Below are 16,556 nucleotides of genomic sequence, written 5' to 3'. Positions count from 1 at the left end.
GTGGGGGGCAGTGGGGGGGGCATGATGAGAGAATCATCCAAATTGAAAAATCATCCAAATCCAAATTGCTCTAGCTATCAATTTGTGGTAGATGACCTTTAAGATCTCAATAACAAAACTGTCTGACAGCTCAGAAAATGTACAAGCTACAAACATCTGTAAATGGCAGAGGACACAGCACGGAAAACAATCAATGCCTGTCTCTTCAGCATTTTTGTGGCTGAACTCCCATGTCAGGGTGAAGCCGTCTCTCGTGTAGTCAAGGTGGGGGTTACCTTCAGATAGAAAGAAGTGTTCCTTCTTGTTCCTGCTCTGATTGCAGACATCGTGGGATGGTGATGCCCTTTTGAGTTAACACTGTGAAGGGAATTCAGCCCTGCTGAATTGGGTGCCCCTAAGAGATCCAGCTCTTCCGCCCAGCTGGACAGCGAGCGGTCCTCACACCAGCATGTGCCTCCGGCGGTGCAGGGCCAAGTGGTCTGACCGGGAGAAGCTGCGATCACAGTCCGCGCACTTGAAGGGCTTCACTCCCGTGTGTTTGCGGTAATGCCGCGTCAGTTCATCGGAGCGCGCAAACTTCCAGGTGCAGCCTTCCCAGGTACACTTGTAGGGTTTCTCTCCTGGAGGAAACAAAGGCACACAAGCTTTGGTGCTCCGCCACTTTTCTATAACAATCAAGCCAGCACTGGGTGTTGGGGAACTGTGGTTCTCAGTGGGGTTTCCATTTGGGAAATCTGTCAAGAAACTTTCCCATCCACACAGGGGTCTTGTCTTTCCTGCTGCGACATCAGGCAAGTGAGTTAACACCTGCATCCACAATTATGAGGAGTGACCTTGTGCTCCAAATATCAAGAAGCACATACTGACAGTCACTGGGTAAAATCACCGCTGGTAGTCTGAGAGCTCTATACCAAGTTTGATTTGGTTCGAAAACCAAAAGTCCCAAAGAGTTACACACAGTAATTAGTTATGCTTAGTTTTAACACTCCCTCTCCCACACATGCACCACTTCCATGGTTTAAGATTTTTTTAGGACACAAGGTCCACTTATCAGTGGCTGCAGGTATACACACAATGTTATCAGTAGGTAAAGTGCTCCATGCTCTAAGAAATTAGGCATATATTATGCATAAACATCAACATTTTGCTTGTCCATTGGGAGAGAATCTTAGATATCTTAATAGTACAAAGTGCTGAAACTCCCTGTAAAAAGCAGTCTGAAGAAGTATGTAATTTGACCAGACTCCACAGTCAACTTGTAAGGACAGTAAAATATGCAAAGGCTGTGCTGGGAAAAGATACACTATCCATTGTCCAAACGGGCTCCCAGTGGGATCGGGACAATAGTTGACCCAGGTACAGTGTTTTCCTGGCTCTCATTCAGAAGGAAGCCCTGTCCCCATGCAACCCCACAAAAAACTGATCTCTCCTTCCATCTAATAGTCTGAAATGTGCTTCTTTGCCACACTGGGCCCATGCTAAAAGATAGGAAGGAGCTATTTGCTGCTCCCTATGAATAAAGCTGCAAAGTGAAACTGCAAACCTCACTTTGTAGATGAGAAGAGTGAGGCTGCACATAGCAAAAAATACTCAAAGTTAGTTAAAAGATGCCTGTTGCTCTGAATCCAATGCTGCAGCCTATGCTACAGAGGAATGGAGAATTCTTACCCTATCTAAACTTTGCTGCATCCTCAGGGTTAGTTCACTTTCTTAGATACTCCCACATTTAACTGTTCCTTTCCTATTTCTATGACATTTCCTACACAATATACCATGAAGCTTATGTTTGCCTTTCTCCTCAACCAGTCACTGAATTCTCAGAGGTCAGAGGTCATGCATGGTATCCCCAGGCCTTACAATAGGTCCCAAGCAATAACTTGAATGAACTAACAGGACTGCAAAGTGAAAGTGTGCTCATGTGTGTGCATGTGTGTGCGCACGCACACACACACACACACAAAATTACTAAGCCCTATAAATGAGATGTATAGGTAACACCCACATGGGGAAACTAAACTGAACATTTTCCATTCAACTGTTAAATCAATGCTGTTTATAATGGTTCTTTTAGGATCAAGTGGCTCTTTCAGAAGAGAGTGAATGAGTAGTTCAGACCTGTTCAATGCAGAATTGCTGGTGCACTAACTGTGGCCCAAAGGAAGCCCCAGGTTACTCTGAAAGGGTTCCTTTCAGGCAAAAGCCTGCTTACTGCAGTGATCCCAAACCTCAATTTCTCATTCATTCTAGTAGACAAAATTTGCATTTGCATGTGTCTATTGACCAGTGTTTGACAGAAATCAAACAAATTTGGCAAAAACTCTAACTTAAAAAGACTGGAGATCTACTATACAATTTAGTAATGGCAATGATTAATATACTTTTTCATGCTGAATATCATTTCTCTATGTTTGAAATTATATCATGAGAATGGGGTCTAATGTTGAGCTTGCAATAAACTAACTCTTCAAAATCACATCTATTGAGACACCGGCTGGAGCTCAGGCTCAGCCCAAATTCACCTTGCTGACCTGTGTGGGAGCCCAGACCCAGTGTAGGCCCAAGTCCATCTCACCACTGGTAGTTACCCAATGGAGCTGAGGCTCAGGCTAGACCTGCCTCGCTGACCTGTGCAAAAGACAGGGTCCAGGGTACCTGTCTTTTGCACAGGTCCACCCCCCACCACCACCACCTGGGAGCCTAGGTCTAACCCACTTCCATCCTGAGACACTATACCCATCCCCATAGCCTTCCCCATGCAGCAACCTCTACCTTGGAACAACAGACAGGGCTTAGAAGCAGCTGCATCTTGGAACAGGCATCTTAAAGTCAGTGTAAGGCCCACCTTTTCAGCCCCATCTCTGAAAGATGTTGCATCCATCTTGGGGCACCTCCTCTGCTATTTCAAGTTACCTCCTGCTATTGCCACCACCACCTATAGTTGCAGTAGCATCCATCCTGGGACACCATCAGGGTCTGGAAGCCTAACACCAAGGTGAGATACAGATATATCTGCACAGATACTTACAAGATTATAGAGTAGAATTTGTAACACCTCAGAGCCACACTGCAAGTAAGGAAATCATATAGACAACATGAAAAAACAAGGGAGGAAAGTGTCCCCTAAAACCCAGGATACTACAATAACAGAACCCATGGACAGCACAGTTGACAAAATGTCAGAGAAGAGTTCAAAAGGTTCATAATTAAAATGATCTGTGAATTAAAGAATGACCCAAATAAGAAAATACAGGCAAAAATTGATCACTCCAACAAACAGATAAGAGCAAATACAGGCAACCATTGATCACACCAACAAAGAGATAAGAGAGCAAATACAGGTAGCAAAAGATTACTTTAAGAAAGAGATAGAGATTATGGAAAGAAAAATATCAGAAATCCTTGAAATGAAGGAAACAATAAACCAAATAAAACACTCAATAGAAGGCACCACCAACAGACTAGATCACTTGGAAGACAGAACATCAGATAATGAAGACAAAGTATACAATTTAGAAACAAAGTATAACAATGGCAGCCCAACACCAAGGTGACCACCCAGTGAAGATGGTATGGAACTATGAGCAGAACATCCAAGAATTAGGGGATAGCATCAAAAGACTAAATCTAAGAGTTATTGGGATAGAGGAAGGCATAATCTCTTCAATGAGATAATATCAGAAAAATTCCCAAGCACGAAGAACAAATTGGAAAATCAAATACAAGAGGTTTACAGAACACCAAATGTACAAACTTACAACAGATCTACACCAAGGCACATTATAATGAAAATGCCTAGCATACAGAATAAGAGTAGAATCTTAAAGGCCACAAGAGAGAGGAATCAGATCACATATAGGGGGAGACCAATTTGTATTTCAGAAGATTTTTCAACCCAGACCCTCAAAGCCAGGAGATCCTGGTACAACATATACCAAGCTCTGAAAGAAAATGGATGCCAACCAAGAATCATATCTAGCAAAATTAAGCTTTAGATTTGATGATGAAATAAAAACCTTCCATGATAAACAAAAGTTAAAAGAATTTACAACTAGAAAGCCTGCACTACAGAACATCCTCAGCAAAATATTCCATGAAGAGGAATTGAAAAACAACAATGAAAATCAGCAAAGGGAGGTAGTACACTAAAGGAAAAACTAATAAAAGGAGAAACCAAGTCAAGTTAAATACCAAAAATAAACAAAAATGGCTGGGAATACAAATCATGTCTCAATAATAACCCTGAGTGTTAATGGCCTAAACTCACCTATCAAAAGACATAGGCTAGCAGACTGGATTAAAAAAAAAAGACCCAACAATATACTGCCTCCAAGAGACTCATCTCATAGAAAAAGACATTCACAGACTGAAGGTGAGAGGTTGGGAAAAATCATACCACTCACATGGACTGTGGAAGCAAGCAGATGTTTCCATCCTCATATCAAATAAAGTAGACTTCAATCTAAATTAATCAAAAGGGATAAAGAAGGACACTACATACTGCTCAATGGAACCATACACCAACAAGACATAACAGTTACAAATATATATGCCCCAAACAATGGAACATCTACGTTCATCAAACTCTTCTCAAGTTCAAGAGTCAAATAGACCACAATGCAAAAATTCTAGGTGGACTTTAACATACCTCTTTCACCATTGGATAGATCTTCCAAACAAAAGCTGAACAAAGAAACTAGAGAACTCAATAATACAATCAATAACTTAGACTTAACTGATATATATAGAATATTTCATCCTTCAATGAGCGAACACATTTTCTTCTCAGCAACACATGGATCATTCTCTAAATTAGACCATAAATTATGTCACAAAACAAGTCTTAGAAAATAAAAAAAGGAGAGATACTACTCTGCATTCTATCAGATCATAATGGAATGAAATTAGAAATCAATGATAAAATAAAAAATAAAAGCTACTCCAATACCTGAGACTAAATAATATGCTACTGAATGAACAATGGGTTACAAAAGGCATCAAGGAGGAGATTAAAAAATTTTTAGAGGTGAATGAGAACACAGATGCAATGTATCAAAATCTCTGGGACACTCTTAAGGCAGTTCTAAGAGGAAAGTTCATTGCATGGAGTTCATTCCTTAATAGAAGAAAAAGTCAACAAATAAATGACTTAACATTACATCTCAAAGCCCTAGAAAAAGAATAAATCAACACCAAAAGCAGTAGAAGACAGGAAATAATTAAAATCATACCTGAAACCAATGAAATTGAAACAAAAAGAAACAACTGAAAAAATTGATAAAACAAAAAGTTGGTTCATTGAAAAAAAAACTAATATTCACAGACCCTTAGCCATGCTAACAAAAAAAAGGAGAGAGAAAACTCAAATTACTAACGTACGTGATGAAAAAGAAAATATCACAACAGACACTACAGAAATCCAGAAGATAATCAGAAATTATTTTGAAAACTTGTATTCCAATAAAATAGAAAACATCAAAGGCATCAACAAGTTTCTAAAGTCACATGATTTGTACAAATTGATCAGGATGATATACACAATTTAAACTATCAATTTCAAGTGATGAAATAGAGGAAGCCATCAGAAGCCTACCAACCAAGAAAAGCCCAGGACCGGAGGGATACACAGCTGAGTTCTACAAGACTTTTAAAGAACTAATACCAATACTCTTCAATTTATTTTAGGAAATAGAAAAAGAGGTAGCACTACCAAACTCATTCTATGAGGCTAATATCACCCTGATTCCAAAACCAGGCAAAGACACTTCAAAGAAAGAAAACTTCAGACCAATATTTCTAATGAACATAGATGCAAAAATTCTCAATAAAATTCACAATCAAGATGTGAATTGGAAAGAGGAGCTCTAAATTCAAGTATCTACAATGATTTAACATTCTACTTATTATCCCTACTGGGATATCCCTACTGGCAAATCAAATACAAAACCATATCAAAAGATAGTTCACCATGATCAAGTGGGGTTTATCTCATGGTTGCAAGGTTGGTTCAACATATAGAAATTAATAAATGTAACTAATCACATCAATACACTTAAAGATAAGAACCATATGATCATCTCAATAGATGCAGAAAAAGCATTTGACAAAATACAGCACTGCTTTATGTTCAAAACACTAGAAAAACTGGGGATAACGGGAATATATCTCAACATCATAAAAGCAATCTATGCTAAGTCCCAGGCCAACATCATTCTAAATGGAGAAAAATTGAAAGCATTCCCTTTAAAAACTGGAACAAGACAGGGATGCCCACTTTTACCACTTTTATTTAACATAGTTCTTGAAACACTGGGCAGAGCAATTAGACAGATGAAAGAAATTAAAGGGATACAGATAGGAAAAGAAGAACTCAAATTAGCACTATTTGCCGATGATAATGATTCTATAACTAGAAGACCCAAAAGGTTCCACCAGAAAACTTCTAGAACTAGTAAATGAATTCAGCAAAGTAGCAGGATAAAAAAAATCAACATCCATAAATCAAAGGCATTTCTGTATATCAGTGACAAATTCTCTGAAAGGGAAACAAGGAAACCTAACCCATTTAAAATAGCCTCAAAAATAAAATAAAATACTTGGGAATAAACTTAATGAAAGATGTGAAAGACATCTACAATGAAAACTACAACATGCTAAAGAAAGAAATTAAATAAGACCTTAGAAAATGGAAAGATCTACCTTGTTCTTGGTTAGGCAGAATTAATATTGTCAAAATGGCTATACTACCAAAAGCACTGTACAGATTCAATGCAATCCCATTCAAAATCCTAATGACATTCCTCGTAGAAATGGAAAAAGAAGTCATGAAATTCATCTGGAAAAATAGGAGACCCAGAATAGCTAAAGCAATCCTTAGCAAGAAGATGGAAGCAGGTGGCATCACTACACCAGACCTTAAACTAAACTACAGAGCAACAGTAACAAAAACAGCATGATATCGGAACCAAAATGGACTTGTAGACCAATGGTACAGAATAGAGGACACAGAGACTAACCCACAAAACTACAGTTATCTTATATTAGACAAAGGCACCAAAAATGTTCATTGGAGAAAAAATAGCCTCTTCAACAAATGATGCTGGGGAAAACTGGAAATCCATATGCAACAAAATGAAATTAAACCCCCATCTCTCACCTGCACAAAATACTCAAAGTGGATCAAGGACCTAGGAATTAAACCAGAGACAGTGCATCTATTAGAAGAAAAAGTAGGTCTTAATCTCTATCATGTTAGATTAGGCCCTACTTCCTTAATAAGACTCCCATAGCGCAAGAATTAATATTGAGAATCATTAAGCGGGATGGATTCAAACTAAAAAGTTTCTCAGCAAAAGAAACAATCAGTGAGGTGAATAGAGAGCCTACCATTTGGGAACAAATTTTTACCACATGAATGTCAGAGCACTAATCTCTAGAATATATAAAGAACTAAAAAATCTTTTTATTAAATTATTTATTCTAATTTGCTATACATGATGGCGAATGCAATAATTTCATATTACACATATACAGCACAATTTTTCAAGTCACTGATTGTACACAAAGCATTTCACACCATTTGCCCTATCCAAAGTTCCTCCATTTGTCCCATGCTCCCTCCCACCCATTGCCATTATGAATCAACATCCTCATATCAAAGAAAACATTTTGCCTTTGGTTTTTTGGAATTGGCTAAAATTCACTTAGCATTATATTCGCCAACTCCATCCATTTTCCTGCAAATGCCATGATTTTATTCTCTTTTAATGCTGAATAATGTCCATTGTGTACATATACCAAAGTTTCTCTATCCATTCATCTACTGAAGGGCATCTAGGTTGGTTCCACAGTTTAGCTATTGTGAATTGTGCTGCTATAAACATTGATGTGGCTATGTCCCTGTAGTATGCTGTTTTTAAGTCCTTTGGGTATAAACCGAGGAGTGGGATAGCTGGCTCCATTACAAGTTTTCCAATGATTCTCTATACTGCTTTCCAGATTGACTGCACCAATTTGCAGTCCACCAGCAATGTATGAGTGTGCCTTTTTCCCCATATTCTCACTAACACTTATTGTTTGTATTCTTGATAGCTGCCATTCTGACTGGAGTGAGATGAAATCTTAGAGCAGTTTTGATTTTCATTTCTTCAATTACTAGAGATGTTGAACATTTTTTCATATATTTGTTGATTAATTGTATGTCCTCTTCTGAGAAGTGTCTGTTCAGTTGTTTGGCCCATTTATTGATTGGGTTATTTATTTTTTTGGTGTTAAGGTTTTTGAGTGCTTCATATATCCTAGAGATTAGTGCTCTATCTGATGTGCTTGTGGTAATAAAGATTTGCTCCCATTCTGTAGGCTCTCTATTCACCTCACTGATTGTTTCTTTTATTGAGAAGAAGCTTTTTAGTTTGAATCCATTCCATTTATTGATTCTTGATATTAATTCTTGTACAATAAGAGTCTTATTATGGCATTATGTAAAAATGTGGATGTGTAACCGATGTGATTCTGCAATCTGTATTTGGGGTAAAACTGGGAGTTCATAACCCACTTGAATCTATTGTATGAAATATGATATGTCAAGAGTTTTGTAATGTTTTGAACAACCAGTAAAAAAAATCAACACGCATAAATCAAAGGCATTCCTGTATATCAGCAACAAAACTTCTGAAATGGAAATGAGGAAAACCACTCCATTCACAATATCCTCAAAGAAAATAAGATACTTGGGAATCAACCTAACAAAAGAGGTGAAAGATTTATACAATGAAAACTACAGAACCCTAAAGAGAGAGATAGAAGAAGATCTTAGAAGATGGAAAAATGTACCCTGTTCATGGATAGGCAGAACTAACATCATCAAAATGGCGATATTACCCAAAGTTCTCTACAGGTTTAATGCGATGCCAATCAAAATTCCAACGGCATTTCCTGTAGAAATAGATAAAGCAATCATGAAATTCATATGGAAAAACAGAAGACCCAGAATAGCAAAAGCAATTCTAAGCAGGAAGTGTGAATCTGGAGGTACAGCGATACCAGACTTCAAACTATACTACAGAGCAATAGTAACAAAAACAGCATGGTACTGGTACCAAAACAGGCAGGTGGACCAATGGTACAGAATAGAGGACACGGAAACCAATCCACAAAAGTACAACTTTCTTATATTTGATAAAGGGGCTAAAAGCATACAATGGAGGAAGGATAGCATCTTCAACAAATGGTGCTGGGAAAATTGGAAATCCATATGCAACAAAATGAAACTGAATCCCTTTCTCTCGCCATGCACAAAAGTTAACTCAAAATGGATCAAGGACCTAAATATCAAATCAGAGACACTGCGTCTGATAGAAGAAAAAGTTGGCTACGATCTACATACTGTGGGGTCGGGCTCCAAATTCCTTAATAGGACGCCCATAGCCCAAGAGTTAATAACAAGAATAAACAAATGGGACTTACTTAAACTAAAAAGTTTTTTTCTCAGCAAGAGAAACAATAAGAGAGGTAAATAGAGAGCCTACATCCTGGGAACAAATTTTTACCCCTCACACTTCAGATAGAGCCCTAATATNGACAGGTGTTAGATTCCTTGCCTAGCATGTGTGAGGTACTGGGTTCAATTCTCAGCACCACATAAAAATAAATAAAAATCCGTTGACAACTAAAAAAATATTAAAAAAAAGAAAGTTGAGAAGCTGGCATTGTAGTTCAGTGGCAAAGTGCTGGCCTCACATATATGAGGCACTGGGTTTGATCCTCAGCATCACATAAAAATAAATAAATAAATAAATAAATAAATAAATAAATAAATAAAGGTATCGTTTCCATCTACAACTATATATGTGTGTGTGTGTGTGTGTGTAACTATATGTGTGTGTGTGTGTGTGTGTATGTGTCTGCATATATAAAGAAAGTTGGGGTCTTGCATATATAAAGAAAGTTGGTCTCCAACGTGATAGAGATTTAGGCCTATTTTTCTTCCATTAGGCGCAAGGTTTCTGGTTTAATTCCTAGATCCTTGATCGACTTTGAGTTTTGTGCATGGTGAGAGATACAGGTTTAATTTCATTTTATAACATGTGGATTTCCAGTTTTACCAGCACCATTTGTTGAAGAGGCTATCTTTTCTCCAATGCATGTTCTTGGCACCTTTGTCCAATATAAGATAATTGTAGTTATGTGGGTTATTCTCTGTGTCCTCTATTTTGTACCATTGGTCTACAGGTCATTTTGGTGCCAATACCATGCTGTTTTTTTATTTCTCTGTAGTATAGTTTAAGGTCTGGATTAATAAGGCCACCAGCTTCACTCTTCTTGCTAAGGATTGTTTTAGCTATTCTGGGTCTCTTATTTTTCCAGATGAATTTCATGACTGCTTTTGCTATTTCTATAAGGAATGTTATTGGGATTTTGATTGGAATTGCATTAAATCTGTATAGTGCTTTTGGTAGTATGGTCATTTTGACAATATTAATTCTGTCTATCCAAGAACAAGATAGATCTTTCCATTTTCTAAGATCTTCTTTAATTTCTTTCCTTAGCGTGTTGTAGTTTTCATTGTAGAGGTCTTTCATCTCTTTTGTAAAGTTTATTCCCAAGTATTTTATTTTGTTTTTGAGGCTATCGTAAATGGGGTGGTTTTCCTAGTTTCTCTTTCAGTGGATTTGTCACTGATGTACAGATATGCCTTTGATTTATGGGTATTGATTTTATATCCAGCTACTTTGCTGAATTCATTCATTGGTTCTAGGAGATTTCTGGTAGAATGTTTTGGGTCTTCTAGGTATAGAGTCATACTGTCTGCAAATAGGGATAATTTGAGAACTCAAAAATCTTAACACCAAAAAATAAATAACCCGATCAGTAAATGGGCCAAGGAACTGAACAGACACTTCTCAGAAGAGGATATACAAATATATGGAAAAATGTTGAACATCTCTAGAAATTAGAGAAATGCAAATAAAAACTACTCTAAGATTTCATCTCACTCCAGTCAGAATGGCAGCTATCAAGAATACAAACAACAATAAGTGTTGGTGAGAATATGGGGAAAAAGGCACACTCATACATTGCTGGTGGACTGCAAATTGGTGCAGTCAATCTGGAAAGCAGTATAGAAAATCATTGGAAAACTTGTAATGGGAGCACCATTTGGCCCAGCTATTCTACTCTTCGGTTTATACCCAAAGGACTTAAAAACAGCATACTACAGGACACAGCCACATCAATGTTTACAGCAGCACAATTCACAATAGCTAAATTGTGGAGTCAAACCTAGATGCCCTTCAGTAGATGAATGGACAGGGAAACTTTGATATATATAAATAATGGAACGTTACTCAGCATTAAAAGAGAATAAAATCATGGCATTTGCAGGCAAATGGATGGAGTTGGAGAATATAATGCTAAGTAAATTTAGCCAATCCCCAAAAAACCAAAGGCTGAATGTTTTATTTGATATGAGGATTCTGCCTCATAATGGCAATGGGGGGAGCATGGGAGGAATGGAGGAACTTTAGATAGGGCAAAGGGGAGGGAGGGGAAAGGAGAGAGCGTGGGGGTAGGAAAGATGGTGGAATGCGTTAGACATCATTACCCTAATTACATGATTGAAGACATGAATGTTGTAACTCTACTTTGTGTACAACCAGAGGCATGAAAAACTGTGCTCTATATGTGCACTATGAATTGTAATAAATTCTGCTCTCATATGTAACAAATTCAAATTAAAAAAAAAATGAAAAAAAATCACAACCATCATCCAGGCACGGTGGCACATGTCTGTAATCCCAGTGACTAGCTAAACTGAGGCAGGAGGATCTCAAGTTTGAGGCCAGCTGTGGCAACTAAGAGACATGTCTTAAAATAAAAAGGGGTTGGGAATGTAGCAGTGGTACAGCTCCCCCGGGTTCAACCACAGTACCACACACAAACACAAAACTCACATCCATCTTTGGTGCACTGAGCTCGGGTAGCTGGTTGGTTGTCATCAGTGGGCATCTCCTAGCTCTGTTCTGTGTCACGATGGAATCATGTTAAAAGCTGAAGAATAAAGCATCTTTTTTTTCCTCCTTCTTCCTTTTTTTTTTTTTTTTTGGTGGGGGGGTTACTGGGAATTACACACAGGGGCATTTGACTGAGACACATCCCCAGCCCTATTTTATATTTTATTTAGAGACAGGGTCTGAGTTGCTTAGTGCCTCACTTTTGCTTAGACTGGCTTTGAACTAACAATCCTCCTGCCTCAGTCTCCCCAGCTGCTGGGATTACAGGTGTGTGCCACAACACCTGGTAGAATAAAGAATATTCTTAGTGGGAAAAGCATGGCTCAGTAGTGTGAAGGAGAACGTGCTTCTCTCTGAGTGAGCTCTTGTCTTACCAAGCAGCTGCCCCATCCTTGACACTGAAGATGGAGGAGGGGCTGTGTAACTGGATGGCCTAAAAGTATGCAGGGGCAGGAGGAAGCAGGTAAGAGCTTCTAGGCCCATCTCAACGAGAATGTGGGCAGCTGGCCTGGCCCACAGGAGAGACAGTGTATTTACTAACTCAGGTGCTGTCTTGCTTTCCATTTAGGCATGAAAAATTGTCAGGCTTATTCCTCAAAATGAAATCATTATATATTTACTTTTATTTTGACAATAACTATAGCTATGCCCTTTCCACTTTAAAATCTACAGCAGGGAGTATTATAATATGGTCCTAATTTTTACTTCTTTTTGCCACACTAGGGATTGAATCCAGAGACCTGCTAGGCAAGCGCTCTACCACCGGTCTATATCCCTAGCCTTTTTATTTTTGAGATAGTGTCTAAGTTTCCCAAGCTGGCCTCAAACTTGTAATCCTCCTGCCTCAGTCTTCCTAGTAGCTGGATTACAGGTGGGAGCTGCTGCATCTGGCTTCATTTTTCAATTTCTAAAGGTTGAAAAAAAAAGATCAAATGAGGGACTTGTTTTTACATTTGAAAAATCATATGAATTTAAATTTTAATGTCCATAAATGAGTTTTTATTGGAACATAGCAGCATTACATTTTGTTTTGGCTATTTTTCAGTGAGAGTGGAGTTTAGTAGTTACAACACAAAATGTATGGCCTTCAGTGCCTAAGCACTAGCCCTCTACAGAAACTGGTGACCCCAGATAAAAGAGGTGGGCACTTCTGCTTTATATAGTCTTCTTGAAAGCATTAATTTATTGAATCGAAGTATATATGATAGATTGTTAGTTTCAGATGGGGGGGGAATATTTTGGATATAGCATCCAAATTCACAAAGTATGATCTTTAATTCAAATTGTAAGACCTTTCTCAGTAATGAACACATAAGGTAGTTATCTTTTTTTTTTTTTTACTTTTTGAAATAACTGTTTATTTAATGGTAAATATGTCCTCATTCTTCATCAAGCCATGGGGAGGGGAAGTTATAGGTGAAATTAGTAATTATCTTTTTAAAAATATAAATTAATTTTTAACTAATACCTAAAAACTGCCCATATTTATGGGCTATCATGTGAAGTTTCAATATGTATCTACTATGTAATGTTTAAATCAGATTAAACATATCTGTCTCCTCAAACATTTATCATTTCCTTACAGTGAAAACTTTCAAAATCCTTTCTTCTAGCTTTTTGCAATGGACAGTATATTATCATTTTTTATAGCCACCCTACTGTGCACACCTAAACTTCCTACTCCCAACCCAGGGTTACTCATCCCATGGGTCACCTGCTGCCCCCCACCTCTGGTAACCACCACTCTATTCTCAATTTCTAGGAGGTGACTTTATATATTCCACATATGCATGTGACCATGTGGTCCTGGTCATACATGCTGTGTGCCTGGCCATAACAAATAGTTTCATAACAAACAGTTCACATAGGAGAGTTCCAGGCATCAGGAAGTGAGTAACTATCTTAAAAGGCTCATCCAGTTCTATCAGACTTATAAAAATATCTGTGGAATCTTTTATGCTCATTAAAAAAGCATCATAACCTCACCTGTGAAGGTGGTGGTCAGAATGGCTAAAGGTCAGAAATGTCTCTCTCAACTTTACCTGGGAATTAAGAGTTAGGGTTCTACACCATTTGACTCAGCTATCCCTCTCCTCGGTCTATACCCAAAGGACTTAAAAACAGCATACTACAGTGACACCGCCACATCAATGTTTATAGCAGCTCAATTCACAATAGCTAAAGTATGGAACCAACCTAGGTGCAGACGAATGGATACAGAAAATATGGTATCTATACACAATAGAATATTACCCAGCCTTAAAGAAGAATGAAATTATGGCATTTGTAGGTAAATGGATGTAACTGGAAAATATCAAGTTCGGCGAAATAAGCCCAAACCCCAAAAACCAAAGACTGAATGTTTTCTATGATAAGTGGATTTGATCCATAATGGGAGGAGGAAAGAATGAAGAAACTTTGGATTGAACAGAGGGGAGTGAGGGGAGGGAAGGATGTGGGGGTGGGAAGAATGGTGGAATGAGTTGGACATTATCATCCCATACACATGTATGATTACATTTCTGGTGTGACTCTGCATCATGCACAGCCAGAGGAAAAGTTGTGCGCTATTTGTATACAAGTGTCAAAATGCATTCCACTATTACGTGTAACTAATTACAACAAATTAACAAAATAAGTAAAAATAAAATAAAAAATAAAAAAAAGAGTAAGGATTCTACATAATGATGGAGTCCCACCCTTCATTAAAATGGCCCCTATGGACAAGGATAAGCCGCTGTTCTACTGAGTTTGAGATCCACAATGTGGGAAGGGTCAGAAAGTAAGAAGTTAGACAATGGAAATTATTTCAAAGAGTTAGGGGCAAAGAAGACAGAAATTGACAACAAAGATTTGTTTGAGTCCACAGATGTGGAGCAGAAGAACTGCAAAATTTAAGAGCAATCTATGAGATGTGACCAAGTATGTTAGAAAACAGCATATTTAATTATCTGACTAATAAATGACTTTCCCTTAGAATTCTTTCTTGTCTTTTTTTGGTACTGGGATTGAACCCAGGGGCTCTCAACCATTTAGGCACATCCCCAGCCCTTTTTTATATTTGAGACAGGGTCTCACTGAGTTGCTTAGGGCCTCTCTAAGTTGCTGAGACTGGTTTTGAATTCAGGATCCTCCTACCTCAGCCTCCTGTGCCACTGGGAATACAGGCATGGGCCACCGCACCATTAGATTTTTCTTTACAAAAATATGTACTATCTTTTTTTTACTATCTAAACAACAAAAATCTTATGCATATTTCCTTCTCTCCATTGTCTCATGAATAAAACTGGAGCTTAAGCATTCTCTCTCCATGAAAAGAGAGAAGCAAAAAGAAAAGATCTCCCAATTTCTTTTCAAATTTGAGGCTAAGCTATGAGTACTAGGAAGAAGAGATGGTTCCACTGACCAGGCCGGGAGCTGCCTTCTGCCACTCACTCAAAAGAGACCTCTGTATCAATTGTACCTACCCGGGGCCTAGAATTTTGTTAAAAAAAAAAAATGTGTACACATGCACACATTAAATGCTCTTTGGACTAGCCAAGTTTTAGAAATGGTTAAAAAAATTTATAGCTACTGCGCTGTTTTCCATTTATGTTTGTGCTTTGAAACACAATTTACAGGGTACAATGTTATAAACACATTAAGATAACAGGAACTAACTTCAGGATGTAAGAGAAACACTAATTAAAATGATAAATAAGTTTGTAAAACACACAGATGGATATGCACACGAGCCCAGAAAGGCTATAATGAAGAATAGAATCTTGCTTCCATTTTTTGTCTTCTTTCCTTAAGAACTTGTGAGAAAGTAGAAGGCTAAGTTTAATTTTAAAAAGTCAAGTGGCAGGGACAGAAAGAATGGCTGGTGAATTTTTCCCTGAAAACATTCCTATGGAAAGAGTTGACTTGGACAATAATGGGTGGTGGGCACCTCCCAGGGCTGCTACTAGACACAGCTGCGCTGCATCAGGATGAACAATGGTAATGTAATTAATGGTAATATTTCCATTAATATCTTCAGAAATAGTGAATTTTTCTGAAATGCGCTTCAATGAGGATTCTGCAAATGTGTTATTCCCAACTGTTTTCCCTGGAAACAAGCCAAAAGTAAAAATAACCTGCTTACCTTCTTTGCTCCTTTTGTTCAACCCACAAGTACACGTACAATGCCCCTTTGGCAAAATCTTTGAAAACATATTCAATATTTTTCAAAATAACCTAAAGTTTGGATTCTAACATCAAATCACCAAGGATTCTGGTTTCTTATGTTAATCCTATGAAATAGTAGAATTATAGAAAAAGATATATTTCTTTAGCCATGAGTCTCAGAACATGATTTTTTTGATTAAGACATGAAACTGATGTTTAAGACACAAAATTGATTATCTCAGAAAAATCAAAGGACACTGGCTGAGTGATTGGTAGATCACTGGATAGTACCTTGGCACTCCTTGGGGTACAGTTTATTAACATCTAGGTTTAAATTCTAACATGATTCTCTGCATTCCATGAGAAATTCTTAAGCAATTTCCACCTTTTGCATTTTAA

The 16,556-nt window shown here is 37.8% G+C and overlaps 1 protein-coding gene across 16 annotated transcripts in view; it reads right to left on the bottom strand.

Annotated features, from left to right (window-relative positions):
- Positions 1–159: 159 nt before the first annotated feature.
- Klf12 (Kruppel like factor 12) overlaps positions 160–16,556 on the bottom strand; it is a 430,087-nt gene continuing 413,690 nt past the window's right edge. For all 16 annotated transcript variants that reach the window (XM_015498734.2, XM_048801306.1, XM_048801307.1 and 13 more), the window contains one exon: positions 160–620. In XM_015498734.2, the coding sequence (XP_015354220.1) occupies positions 439–620 (182 nt within the window). In that variant the 3' untranslated portion in view covers positions 160–438. The remainder of the gene's footprint in view (positions 621–16,556) is intronic.

This window comes from Marmota marmota, unplaced genomic scaffold, assembly GCF_001458135.2.
Source record: "Marmota marmota marmota unplaced genomic scaffold, marMar, whole genome shotgun sequence".
Classification (NCBI taxonomy): domain Eukaryota; kingdom Metazoa; phylum Chordata; class Mammalia; order Rodentia; family Sciuridae; genus Marmota; species Marmota marmota.
Note: the sequence above shows the minus strand (reverse complement) of the source record. Positions and strands in the feature narration are given on the sequence as shown.